The sequence below is a fragment of the Gastrolobium bilobum genome, unplaced genomic scaffold (assembly GCF_033153095.1).
Source record: "Gastrolobium bilobum isolate Gb01-03AN ecotype WA unplaced genomic scaffold, APGP_CSIRO_Gbil_v1 utg25931, whole genome shotgun sequence".
Lineage (NCBI taxonomy): Eukaryota > Viridiplantae > Streptophyta > Magnoliopsida > Fabales > Fabaceae > Gastrolobium > Gastrolobium bilobum.
This window is the reverse complement of record NW_026896971.1, coordinates 238,140-252,953: the sequence shown is the minus strand read 5'-3', so window position 1 is coordinate 252,953 and position 14,814 is coordinate 238,140. Positions and strand designations below refer to the sequence as shown.

At 38.0% G+C, this 14,814-nt stretch overlaps 1 protein-coding gene across 1 annotated transcript; it reads right to left on the bottom strand.

The window, feature by feature from the left end:
* Positions 1-1,627: 1,627 nt before the first annotated feature.
* LOC133303110 (uncharacterized) lies at positions 1,628-3,072 on the bottom strand. The gene is made up of 4 exons (XM_061502975.1): positions 2,732-3,072; positions 2,282-2,394; positions 1,783-2,109; positions 1,628-1,704 (listed from the first exon to the last, which is right to left on the bottom strand). The coding sequence occupies exons 1-4, from the start codon at positions 3,070-3,072 to the stop codon at positions 1,628-1,630; spliced, it is 858 nt and encodes a 285-aa protein (XP_061358959.1).
* Between the last annotated feature and the right edge of the window lie 11,742 nt (positions 3,073-14,814).

Genomic DNA, 14,814 nt, shown 5'->3' with positions numbered 1-14,814 from the left:
ATTTTTGCAAACCATTTTTCTTTTTCATTTTTCAACTTACTTAACTTTTCTTTTGAGAAGTACCTTGAGTTTTTCTTTGATCAGTATTTCAATCTCTTTCAAGGTGTGTCGTTGGGAAAATTGGTTAAGTAATTTTCATCAAGTTTTTGAATAAATTGGTCTTAGGCTCAAAAGGGCTTAACAATGGAAAATTCTTTTAGGTAGGCTATTTGGCTCTAAGTTAACAAGAATAAACGTGCCTTTATCATGTCAGTAATGCATGCAAGCTAGAGAAACAGATCAAGTTCTAGAAAACTACTACAGTGAGGCTTATCTGAATTTGTTTTTTACTATTTAGGCTCAATCCTCACAGATATAAATTCAAGTTAAAATCTAATTTCAAAATTTCACATCAAGCATTATTTAAAAATAATTCATCAAAGCAGTTATACAAATGAGCAATCATAACACTCAAATTATAACAATAAATTGATGCTCCACAGATATCACAAATGCTTCTTATGATTGAATCTATGTAATTACAGAGTAAACGTTTTGCACAATTTAGGGATGCTTGTTCAGGGATTCACTATTTTTTTGTTTTTATTTTTATTTTTTTTCTAAAAAATTGTGTAATAAAAAAAATTGAATTAAAAACAGCAAAAATTAATAAAAAGAAAGGTTAAAGTATCTCCTCTTTTAACATAAAATTTTCTGTTAGACGTCACCGTAGTGTGATTCCCCAGTTAGCGCGTATGCGCCCTAATTCCCAGATTTAAAATTTTGTTGTCCCTAGCTATAACTAAACTAGTGAGAGAAGCTACTTCTGCGTAGGTGGAACACATACACTTGTTAAACATCAAACAGAATAATCATAACAGTAGAGTGTAAGAAGAGACATAACCAAAACAAAATATCCAAACAAAATACTCAAAACCTCAAAATAAAATTACTAAAGTCAAGGTAAATGATGAGGACACTGGCGCTGACAGCGTGGAGTTCGCGCTGTTAGCGCAGAGCTACTGTAAGAGTTTGACCCTCTGGCACTATCCTGGCACTGTAAGCGCGAATATTTCGAGGGATGCTGGCGCTGAAAGCGCCGTCCTGGGGCTTTTAGCGCGGACTTACTGTGTCTTTTTTTCTTATGCCGCTGATAGCTCAAATTCCCAAATTTAAAAATTTTTCATATGATTATTAATTCACCAATAAACTAGCCTAATCAAAATAAAATGAATACAATAAAAATATAAAAATGACTATTGGGTTGCCTCCCAATTAGCTCTTGTTTAACATCACGAGCCTGACGTACCCCTTGTGATTACGGTGGTTGGAAGCACGCTACCATTGATGACCCAATCTTCTTGGTCCAGTATTGTGTCCTTCCATGATCATATGCACGTGGGTGAGGATGAGGTTTCTCAAGAACTTTAAACTTAGTTTTCACAAGTTTTTCCTTACTCTTGAGCTTTTTCATCTTAACATTTGGCTTGCTTTCTTCATGCTGATGATGGAATTCCTTCTTGTTCCCTTCCTCAACTTTTTTCTCCGCAATGTCGTTGACATGATCTTTAGGTTGAGATGCAGGAAATAGAGCTTTATCTGTAAGTACCTTGAATGTTGCTTGTTCTCCATCCACGCGCATTATCAATTAACCCTTAGGTACATCGATTAGCGCTCTTGAGGTTGCTAGGAATGGCCTTCCAAAGATGATAGGCACACTGGCATCTTCATCAATGTCAAGAATAACAAAATCAATAGGAATTAGAAATTTGTTTAACTTGACGAGCACATCTTCAACAATACCATGTGCTTGCTTTGTTGAGCGGTCAGCGAGTTGAACATTCATCCTTATTGGCTTGACTTCATCAATTCCCAGCTTCTTCATCAGGGTGAGGGGCATCACATTTATGCTGGCACCAAGATCACATAAGACTTGCTCTATAGTCGTCTTGCCAATGGTGCATGGAATACTGAAGCTCCCTGGATCCTTCAACTTTGGAGGGAAGTTTTTCTGTATGATTGCACTGCACTCCTCTGTTAGTGTAACATGTTCATCCTCTGTGAGCTTCCGATTCTTTGATATTGTCTCCTTCAAGAACTTAGCATACGAAGGCTTTTTCTTCAGAGCTTCTGCAAAAGGAATGTTAATTTGCAATTTCTTAAAAATATCTAAAAAAGTTAGACAATTGCTTTCTTTGTTCCTGTTGCTTGCTCATCATGGGATATGGAGGTTTTTCAAAACGTGAGAAATCTCATTGCTTCTTTTGAACTACTGGAGGTTGTTCTTTTGCTTTTTCCTTGCCTTCTTGACTTTGCTCATTCTTGCCTGTAGAAGCTTCAACTCCATCTTTTTCTAGATCCTCGCTTTTAGTAGTGATGGGATTACAATGCTCTCTTGGATTAATCACAGTGTCACTACACTAGGCATTGTTCCCCGAGCTCTTTCATTCAATTGCTTGGCCAACTGTCCAATCTGAGTTTCAAGATTTCGGATTGAAGCTTCCTGATTCTTGATCAATGCTTCTTGAGTCTTGAAATTTGATATTGTCTCTTGAATGAAGCATTGGTGGTTGAAGCCATGGTCTCCACAAGTTTTTCCAATTCGGATGGCTCCTTATGTGGAATAGGAGAAGGTTGTAAATAATTGTTGGATTTGTAATCCAAACCTCCCCCTTGAATTCTCCTTTAGAAGTTGTTTCCTGGAGCATTGTTCTAATTTCTCTGGAAATTCTGTTGTGGTCTTGGAGCATACCAGACTCCATTAACTTGGAAGGAATCAGCTCCTACAAGTGTTGGGCATTCGTTGGTGTCGTACACTCTTTTGCAATACTCACAATTAACTGAATTAACTTGAGCTGAAGAAAGTTGCATCTTGTCCAACTTAGCATTCAAACTGGCTATCTGTTGAGATAAGATCTTTTGTTCATCTAGCGATGCATCATTGTTTCCCAATTGCAGAATTCCCTGTCTTGGTTGAACTGGTTGAACTGTCGTTGATGCGTTCTCATTCCTTGCCATGTTGTCGATCAGTTCCAAGGTTTGAACTGTTGTCTTCTTCCCTATGGTTCCACCAGCTGCACCATTGACAATCATTCTAAACTTAGGTGTTATCCCATTGTAGAAGACTCTGACTTTCTTTCCGTCCGACAAGTCATACTGGGGGCACTTCCTGATCAGTTTTTGGAATCTGGTCCAAGCTGCACACAAAGTTTCTTCTGGCTATTGAGTGATGTTGGTAATTTCATTAACCAACTTGTTGTATTTCTCCATGGAAAAGTGCTCAGCGAAGAACTTGGCCGCCAGTTCATCTTATGTTCTGATGTTGTTGGGGGCTTGTCTATCCAACCATCTCAAAGTTCTCCCTGTTACAACAAAAGGGAACAACCGGAGTCTAATTGCATCATCTGACACCCCATGATGCTTGGTTGTATCACAGATTCTTATAAATCTGTAAATGAAATCATGAGGGTCTTCATAATCTTCCCCACCAAATGGATTTCTCCACCAAGGAGATCAGTGTTGGATTGATATCAAAATTGTTAGCATTAATTAGTGGTCTGACGATACTAGAATTTGGCCTTATGAACAATTGAGCCAGGATTGACTCCATCAATTCTTCATCCGGTGGTGGATTAGGTGCTGCCATTTCGAGTTCTGCTTTTGGCTCTGAACTCGAGGATTTCTCTTGTTTCCTTAGCTTGGTTAGTTTTTGATTCATCTTTGCAGTCTTTTCAATTTCTGGATCAAATTGTAAGGTTTCACGGTTAACTTTACCTCGCATAAAAGAGAGAAATCAAATTGGTAAAAATAAAAAAAAAATAACAAATTTTTTGTTAATAAATTTTTTTAAAAAATAAATAAATAAATAAAAACTGAAATAAAAAAATAAAAAATTAAATAAAAGAAATAAAAAAATAAGTAAATAAAAAAATAAAAATAAAAATAAAAAAATAAAAATCCAATCTTAAAGATCGAGAGTTAAAAATAAAATTGGCGTAATTAATCCCTGGCATCGGCACCAAAAACTTGTTGCGAACTCGGCAAGTATACCGTTCGTTTCAAGTAATAAAAGAGATAAGTAAAGATCGTTCTCTCAAGGATTAATGCACCAAGTATTAATTTAACTATTCCCTTTAAATTGGAAAAGAAAGTTTGTTTAATTTAACTATTCCCCTTAATTTAACTATACCGTCAGACGCTCAGTTGATGTGTGATTCATTGAGTGGTCCTTGTGTACGAGATATACAGGAGGCTGTTATGCCTAATTGTTCTTTGGCCGATAATCTATATCATGGGCTTCCTTTGGGGATTGCATTCTAGGAGTGTTGACTCTTGGAATTCCTATGAGGGCACCGATTTGAGTTGACTCATTGGGTGGTTCAGGTGCACGAGGTGCACATATCAATCAATTTTAGTTGCCTCACGCTATGATAATGCATTAAGAGACTTGAAATATGAGTTTATACTCTACAACCACCAAGTGGGTGGGATGAGTAAAATATACTAAGAGTGATATGCCAAAGTTAGGCATGGAAGGTAAGATATCTCACGCCATTACCAAATTGTGATGGTGCTTTGTTTGAAAATGTGAAATTCTCTTTAAGGAATTTAAGTGTGTAACACTTGGATCTTGTGGCAAGGCCACGCACGATCTGGTATATGCGAGGCAAGTGAATGTACAGTTAGTTTTGTGGGTCGAGTAGTCTCCATGTCTCTAGTTTAATATGTAGTGTATTGATATGTTTTATATGTAGTTGATCTGTTAACACCATGAATAGTACTAAGCATGAAGTAAATGTCATGTACTGTGTTAATACATCGATGTTGTACCATCCTTTATTGAATTCCGATTTTGCAGATGCCATATAGATTGAGGTATGATGTTGCATAGAATATTTAATTATTATGTTATTTGAATTGGAAATTTTGCAGGTGTACGTGAACTAAGGTACGTTACTGTGTGAAGTAGCATGTTAACTAACATGTATTGTTTGAAATGAACATGATTATGATGTCGTATTGTGAAAGGAATGTGATTCTCTTTGAGAATATGATTTATTAAATTGTATGTCAAGTCGAGGCTAGAGTCATGGAATAGGACCTAAACTCACCCGAGTTATTGTGAGGAGTAGAGTATGTGAAGTCAGGTCATCTCTATTGATGAAGTGACTGGCGATCCCAGAGAATCGAATGAAGATTTTGAGGTTATTGAAGTTTTGAGATCTATCAGTGACCTCTATGTTGGGGGTGCACTTCTCGAGATGAAAACCGTCAGAGTTGAGAATGAGCTGATGGAAAAGATCAAAGAGGCGCAGGTGCAAGGAGAGTGCTTTGATTATGTTAGGAACCAAGATGGTGTGTCTTGGAATGAAGTTGGTGTGTCTTATATGCCAGAAGGTGAAGTTTGAACACCAGAAGTCGTCTGGTAAGCTTCAACCTCTTGAGATACCGCAGTGGAAAGGGGAGAGCATTTCCATGGACTTCGTGGTGGGTTTGCCTAAGACTCAGACTGGTTGTGACTCTATCTGGGTCATAGTGGACATATTGACGAAGTCTGCCCACTTTCTTCCAGTAAAGGTGAGCTTCACTACTGAGCAGTTGACCAGACTTTATGTTCGCGAGATCGTGAGGCTTCACGGGGTGCTCGAGAGTATCATCAGTGATAGGGACCAGAAGTTCACATCTAAATTCTAGGAGGCGCTGCTGGGAGCTTTTAGGACTCAGTTGAGATTGAGTACAGCCTATCACCCTCAGACTGATAGACAGACTGAGCGGACCATCCAGACCTTGGAGGACATGTTGAGGGCTTGCACTTTGGAGCAGGGTTCAGTATGGGATAGGTACCTGCCATTGGTTGAGTTTTTGTACAACAACAATTTTCATGCTAGCCTGGGCATGGAACCCTATGAGGCATTGTATGGTAGGAGGTGTCGGACTCCTACCTGTTGGTCTGAGGTTGGAGATAAGGAGTTATTTGGTCTGGACTTTGTCCAAGATACTGCCCAGCAAATCCAGATGATCAGAGAGAAGCTGAAGTAGGCGCAGAATCGCCAGAAGAGCTATTATGATATTAATCATCGACCACTGGAGTTCAGTGAGGGTGAGCACGTGTTCGTGAGACTTTCACCTGACACCGGTGTTGGTCAGGCTCTCGGAGTGAGGAAGCTTAGCCCAAGATTCATAGGTTCATACCAGATTCTTGGTAGGGTAGGGCATGTTGCCTACCGGCTTGCCTTGCCTCCGAACTTGACCAACATTCACGACGTGTTTCACGTGTCTCAGCTTTGAAAGTACGTAGCGGATCCTTCGCACGTGGTGCAACCGGATGATGTGGAGGTTCAGGAGAACTTAAAGACTCCCGTCAGACGACTCAAGATTCTCGATCTTGGACGGGAATAACTCCTGAGGAGTGCACTTTGGAGCGAGAGGACGAGCTTCTCCGGCAATAACCTGAGTTTCGGGACATGTGTGTTTCTAATTTTGCGGACAAAATTCTAAAAAGGTGGGGTGAAAGTAAGAACCTGCACCGTTAATTTAGGAATTTAAATAATAAATTATGAGATTAATGAGATAATTCCATAATTGACCTTAATAATTATGAGAAGGTTTAAATAATTATGGTAAGTGAGTATTAATGTTGAAAGTCGTTTTTCTGACGAAAAGTGCGGATACCGGTTCTGCTCCACGGTATAAATGTGTACCGATGAAGTATCTCGAAAAATTATAATAAATACATGAATATTCCTAGAATAATATGTAGGACAAGTAAAACAAGTTTCAAGTCGGAATAATGAGAACTGGTGTGTGAACTGATACTGGCTAAGTAAAAATGCGTACCGAAAAAGTACTGCGAAAAATAAAATAAAAATATGAAAAATCCTGGAAAAATGGCTAGGTTCAGAATCCAAAGTTTGATATTAAAATGATAAGCATAGCTATTGGTGCTAATACAGTGTGGTTAGAGTTAATAAGACTATAAATAACCATTGGCACAAAGACCTAGGTTAATTCCCTTTGTTCCTACGTAGAGTTTTCTGACTTTGATGGCTGCCATGAGCTCCTTGTGTTGTTTTTGCCACCCTTCCCTCAAAAACCCAACCTTCTTCATCATTTCTTCTTCTTTGAGTTAGCCAACCTTGCTACAACTTGAAAGAGGTCACTTGGAGGCTGAAAGGTCCTTGCTTGGGTGTGTTGTAGTTGCCGACTTTGGAGTGTGGGGGCTGTCTCTGAGTTTGGGTGTTGTGGGAGTCATTCCTTTGGTTGTGGGGAGTTCCAAGTGGTAACCTTTGTGAAGAAAAATTAAGTCTTGTATGCCATTTTCTTGTCCTTGTGCAGTCTGAACCTTGAGGCTGGTGAGAGAGCTCCAAGAGCACCATTTACTTTTGTTTTGAAGCCTTGGGTATGTTTCTTACCTTGATCATGAGTTTTTCTTGTTTAAAGGTTGAGTCTTGGCATGTTAATGAGTGGTTTAAGTAACTAACATGATCATGAACCAATAAGGGTATAAAAATGCATGCTTGAAGGTCTGAAAGTGTTAAAATTTGAACCTTGTAGGAAAAACTCTTGAGAAAATGCATGTTTTGAAGGCTGTCGCAAAATATCCCGATATTGAAAAACCAATATCCGGATATTGATATCCGGATATGATATCCGGATATTGATATCCGGATATTCCTCCAGAAATATCCGGATATTGATATACCAAAATGACATTCGGATATCGATATCCCGATATTTCTTTAGTAAAAATTCTATATCTTAAGCTACAGAGCTCCAAATTAAGTTCCATTTGGACCTATGTGAAGATAACACATAGGGCTACAAATTCGTAAAATTTCGTAGCCATTGGATAAGTGGTTTAATCGTAGTGTCATTTTGAATTCGCACTTTGTTTGCTGGAAATTCCAGTTGCAGCAGTCACTTTGCATAAAACATAACCGGAGTTATACAACTCCGATTGAGACGTATAATATGTCGTTGTAAAGTTGGAGATGTCTAGTTTAACATATTCAAATATTAGAATTTTCGGTAAGGATTTGCAATTAAAGTTTTAAAAAGAGTAAACGTGGTTTAATGCTTAAGGCTTTGAGGAAAGCGTGCAGTAAGCAAAAATGAGAAAGAAAACGTATTCTTTTTGACATGAAATTATAGAGCATGAATATTGATGATATTTATGTTATAAACAGACCTTGATCCTGTTGTTTTGTGATTTGTGGACTGCTGTTTGGATTTTAGCTTGAGTATACTACTTGACAAGTAAGCTTTCGTGTCCTCGGATTGATCTGTTGCTTGTTCCACCGACCTCCAAGGGAGGGTGGTTTATATGCATGTATGCTTTTATGAAAGATGAAATATGCATTGATATATGCCTGAGATGTGTTAAATTAACTGTCGAGGTAATGTATGAAAGTGATGTTGATTACTTACACAATCAGACTGCGACTCTGGTGTGTAAGACATGTAATGTATGAAATTGATGTGATTACTTATACAATCAGACAGCAACTCGGTGTGTATGGCATAAGACTGCGGCTCTTATGTTTAGATAGGTCGCAGACGTGTATAAACCCTATCTTGTTCCCTGGCCAGTCAAACCGCATTTGCATACATCACATGATTAATGATTTGTAGTATTTGACTAGTTGTGCAAGAGATTATACTGTCATGATTTAAATGCTTTAACATGAACATGCATTGAAAATACTATTTTTGAACTTATATTATACTTGTAAGTGAGCTTGGGGCGGAAGAGTCCTTGAGGACCCCTTGTCGTACTGAGATTTTTTTTTAGAGATCTCACCCCACGTTTGGGGAACATTTTCAGGCTCAGGTACCTCGGGGGTTGAGACCTCGGGCGGCAGGAGACTGGAGCTTAGTTGATTGTTGTTTACATGCTTATGTTGATATGATTGGATGCTGCTTATGTTTTAGTTTCATTTTATGGTTTATTGAGCTGAGACTTTTTTGGGCTTTGTAGCCTTATTTGGTGAGCATGGGGGTTGTCCATGCTGCATTGACTATGTTTTGATATTTTAGATTTGAGTTGAATAATTTTATCAGGATATTGTCCGGGCTACGTGTTGTAGTTCTGTGATTAGATACACATATATATTAATGAGGTTATTCAGTTTAGTTTGTTTTGTTGCAATTACATACAGGCAATGTTTTGAAAAGGGATTTAATAACCAACTTGGTTAATAATAATTACATCATAATTGAATGTTTTAAAAAGTTAGCTTCCACATTTAAATAGCTGCGCCATTACCATTCGTATGTTAATACACCGAGTGCACACAGGGTGTTACACCAAGGAACAAAAGTGCTCTGATGCTGCGTCAGGGTACGAGAGAGTGGTTGCCCGAAAAAAGGTAGGACCGAATAGCCAACAAGGAAAAGGTGGGAATGTTGGTCACTCTTCTAGCAAAAGGACAAATCTCCCTTGCAGAAAAGTCAATATGAAAAGCTCCCTTGACAAAGGGAAATGTGTTGGGCCGGACAAAGCTGAATCCATTCTACTTAGGCCCAACATAGCTTAAAATATTATTCCAAGTCCCGACACGCAGTAAAACAAATTGGGCCAGAAAGAATGCAACCCCAATTCAAATATGCAAGTGGATGGACAAGAGAATGGACGTGTCATGCAACAAGGTGCAGGAACAGAAAACATCTCTGATGCATTGACCTTGATGGGTAGATTGCCCAAAATTCAAGATAAAGATGCTTTTGATCAAGCCTTGTTGGTTGTGGTGGGGCACCCGAGTCTATTTAAGCTAATGTTTCTCCGTCCTTTTGGTCGATCCCTTTCATCTGTTTGATTTTTTTATGATTATAGTATCTTAGAATTGCGGGGGAAGGGGAGAAAAAGAGGCTTTTGTTCCCTCATCAAAGACCTGAAACAGAATTTTAGGATTAATATCCTGACTCTTCTTGAAACTATAATGAAAGGTAAAAAAAGCTAATAGCCTTTGTAAGAAACTTGGTTTTTCTAATTATTATAGGCAAGAAACAGTTGGCTTTTCTGGTGGAATTTGGTTATTTTGGGATGATAGTGATGTGGATATCCATATCCTCCAATCCTATCATCAATTCATTCATACGAGAATTCTCTATCGTCAATGCAACAAGTCAGAACTGGTGACTTTTATCTACGCCAACCTGAGGAATAACGATAGAAGAATTATCTAGAACGAGCTTCCTAACCTCCATCATGATCCTCTGGACCCCTGGATTATGATCGGTGACTTTAATTATGTCCTCTATACTGATGAGAAGTCAGGGGATGCCGAAGCCAGTGGTAGAAGCATGGATCATATGCGTACAACCCTTTATGAGTGAGATGTCGAGGATGTGGGTTTCAAGGGGCCCAAATTTAATTGGCGGTGGGGTAACCTCCAGCAAAGAATAAACATGGCTTGTGTTGATGGGCCTTGGAATATCTCATGGCCTGACTATATTTTGACTAACCTGCCTTTTTATAATTTTGATCACAGGCCCATTATGTTGATGAATGAAAAGCCTAGAACTTACCATACTGATGTTAAGCCCTTTAAATTCCTTGTGGCTGGCTCACAGTTGAGGGCTTTAGGGACATAATTCATAATTGATGGGATAAAGATAATCACTGGATTGAGGCTTGCAACACTTTCCAGGATAAAGCTTCTGAATGGCATCAAACTATTTTTCGTATGGAACATTTTCGTTTCCAAGTGAAATCCCTGAGTATATGAAAGAGTGAAAAAGTGCTTTCATTGTTGTGGAATAAGAAGCCATCGTATCTTAATACATGTATTTAATTTATTCAGAGCTATTAGAGCGGGATCTACTTTTTCGGGAATATGAGTCGAAACAATAACAAGAATATTTCTAGTGGAACATCTTTCACAATCCCTGGAGAGATAGTTCACTAATAGATCGAAGGATAAGTAATTCGACTCATTCATATCCAGATCATGAATGTTCAAAATCCATATTATGCAAGGAGACATTGCTTTTTCTAATACCTTGAGAAGAAAAGGATACTCCATGTGAGGCTGATGGGTATAGATGAGAAGCTCTCCATAGTGATGACTTTAGCCTTTGGTTACTGCAAAATTCCCCCTGGAAGGAGTTAAAGATCATTCTAATCCGGGAGGAACTCTCCTAGTTTCAGAGATCCAGGAGTAAATGGCTTAAGTATGGAGACAGAAACATCAGACATTAGCACTCATCCACTATTTCTCATAGAAGGTTTAACAAGGTGGATGCCATTAAGAACGGCGAAGGTGTTTGGATTGGAGATACTGATGCTCTTGTCAAACTGGCTACAAATATTTACATTAATCTCTATTATGAAGACGAAGAGCAATATCTACCTTCTCGATTTCTGGTATATTCCCCACCTCAAGCCAGATGAGTATGTTGCCTTGTCCTCTATCCCTATGAATGAAGAGATTAAAGTTACTGTCTTTGGCATAGGAAAATTTAAGGACCCTGGCCCAGATAGTATTAATGCTGCTTTTCTTCATACATAATGGAGTACTATTGGTAACTCCATTTACAACATGGTTAAGGAGATTTTCTCCACTCCGAGCAAGGTGGCAGACTTGAACAAAACCTTGATCTATTTAATCCCAAAATTCGATAGCCCTGAGAACATGAAACAATTCAGACCCATCAACCTATGTAATGTCTCTTACAAGATAATTACCAAGCTTATTAGCAGCAGGCTGAAGACGCATATGCACAAGCTTGTAGCTACCAACCAAGGAAGCTTTATCTAAGGCAGGAACAACACCGACAATATAGCGGTGACTCAAGAAATTATCCACTCAATGAAGAACAAGAAAGAGGAGAAAGGTTGGATGGCGGTGAAGATTGATCTAGAAAAGGCTTATGACTTTCTTATTTGGAAGTTCATCAATAACACCCTAGTTGACTAAGGCTTGGCAAATGGCTTCATTGACTTGATTGACAGTTGCATCTTAACAACATCTATAAGCCTACCCTCTATTTTCACCCTTCAAGAGGAATCAGATAGGGAGACCCCATCTCCCCTTACCTCTTTGAGTTGTGTATCGAACGGTTGGCCCATTAAATTGAACTGGCTATCCAAGCCAAAGTGTGGAAACTGATAAAGCTAAAGAAAGATGGTCCCCCAATTTCCCATATTTTCTTTGCTGACAACATTGTTTTCTTTTCAGAAGCCTCTATGGACCAGGCTCACATCATAAACCATGTGTTGAAGATCTTCTGTCAGTCTTTGGGCCAGAGTGTTAGCCATGACAAGGTAATATGGTGGCCCTCCTCTAATGGTATTTTTTCTGTCAAATTTGCCTACAACCTCATCAACCCCCTCTTGGATCATGCTGCCTCCTCATCTTCCTTACCTTGGAAATGGAAGGGCCCAAATAAGATCAGGATGTTCCTTTGGATCCTCTTCGGCAACAAGCTCATAACCAATGATGAAAGAGTTAGAAGACATTTCGCCCTTCACTCCTCTTGCACGAGATGCCATCACCCGTTGGAGGAAAAAGTCCATGTCTTTCGCAATTGTAACTGGGTCAAAGAGCTTTGGTGCAACCTCATTCATGCCCAATCCCAATCCCACTTTTTCACCATGAATTTCGAGAATTTGCTTTCTACCAATATCTACTAAAAAAAGAAGCAAAAGCCCTAGGAAGATTGGGGAACTACCTTTGGAGTGGCTTGTTGGATAATCTGGAAGAATAGAAATGAGTTGGTTTTCAATGGTAAGACAATAGACCCTGGGGGTGGCTAGAAGTATTTGTAACCAAGTCACAACCATCATTGCAGCTGAGAATACCTTTGAAGTGGATGGCATTCCCCTAATTCACAGATCTGAAGATCTGATTTCCTGGAACCCTCCCCCCATAGGTGGATTAAGATCAATATTGATGGATTTTACTCTGCTCGCCGTAGCAATATAAGATGTGGTGAGATCCTGCGTAATTCTTCCAGTGATTGGATTTGCGGATTCCAAAAGAAATGGGTTATGGTTATCCCCCCTTAGTTGAGTTTTTGGGTGCCTTTGAAGGCCTCAACCTAGCGTGGGAGAGAGGCTTTCGTCGGATCATCCTTGAAGAAGACTCCATAGATGTTTTGCATATCATCTCTTCGAACAGAGTGGATCACCATCCCTGCCAATCTATAGCTTCTAGAATTAGAGACCTTCTTAATCGAAATTGAGGGGTTGATTTCTCCCATATCCTTCGTGAAGGCAACAGGGTTGCCGACTGGCTAGTGGTCAACCAACTTGCTCTTGATCATCTGATCCATATCTACGAATCTCTTCCTTTGGGAACAAAGACCTTTCTTTGTAATGATGTTGGGGGGATAGGTTACCCTCACTTGACCTTTAGCTAGAGTCCCTTTTTTGTTGTTTTTGTTTTGTTTCCCTTTTCTTCAAAAATAAGATAAAATGTGCCACCACTTTTTTCTTTTTCTAATAGGTGGTGGGTCCCTTCATATCATGTGTCTATAGTAAGAGATAATTATCTCCAATAACATGAGAAAATAAAACCTCATAAATCTCTCCAATAATTTTTTGTTTCCTTATAATTTTTGTTTTAATTTTTATTATTTGTCTTTCTATGTATGTCTTTGTATTATTTATTCTTTTAAGTTTTGATTTTTTTTATTGATATTGGTCATTGTTTTGTGTTAACTTTTAACGAACTGTAAGCTAAATAAATAAAAGCATATAATTATAATAATAAAAGGGTTTTATTAGTATCATGTTACATAACCCAAAAACTTTCCTACACACACAATTAAGAGGTGGGGTCCACATGTTTTTTTTTCTCTTACATCATTCCACTTTCTCTCTCTTCTTTATTGTGAGGGTAGGAAAATTTTCTTATATCCTACAACATTATACTCATAAAACCCATTATAAAAACATAAATAAATATAAATTATAAGAATCAAAATATTATTTAAATAAGAAGGATTTTAACAAAAATTAAGATTACATTCTCTAACCAACAAGGTGTTGGGCTGAGTGGTAATAGTTCAAAGAGAATTTTAAATAAGTATATGGTGAAGAATGTAAGTTCGAGACCCGAGAATAACATTTTTTGGAAGAAAAAATCCTTAATTGCTCTCAACCTCTGGACCAGATTAGTCCTAAAGTATGAACCTGTTAGTAAAAATACTAAGATTACATCCTCTCTCTCTATCAAGATTGCAAACACATTTTCTCTCTCCTATCAAGATTTCAAACACATTACATTTTTTTTTTAAATTTTTTTTTTAAATATTATTTGTGGTTTATTGATTACTCGACTAATCTGATTCGAGTCGGATAGGATCACATAAAAGTAAAGCTTTCCTACCAATTTTTGATATAATTACATTACCAGAAACTCGAATTTGAGATCATTGATTAAGTTAGAACAATCCTTACTAATTGATGTATGTATTAATTTGGTGGTTTAAAAAAAATATTCTTAGACAGCCGCTCAAGTTCTGATTTTTTAAAAAGTACAGTTCCGCCACTAACTAGTTGGAGTTGCCTCATTAGCTGCTAAAATATATTTCATAAAACAAATGCTCCCTCTTAGGATATATTTGGTGTGAATATATATTCATCACGTCTTTGCATATTTGACTGCAATTAAGTTCATTGTATTTTTCTTTACGCTACTGCATAAATACTTAAGCCATTGTAGCAACTATGGCCGGAAGTGGGACTACATAAAATTTAACAAACATATCTCTTAAAAGAAGTTGACAAAAGTCACATTGATTAATGTTTACTGATTAACCATGATTGGTATATCTATTACGTGATCGCGTAGACTGTCCCCAGTGCTACATAAAAGCAGATGTAACAAT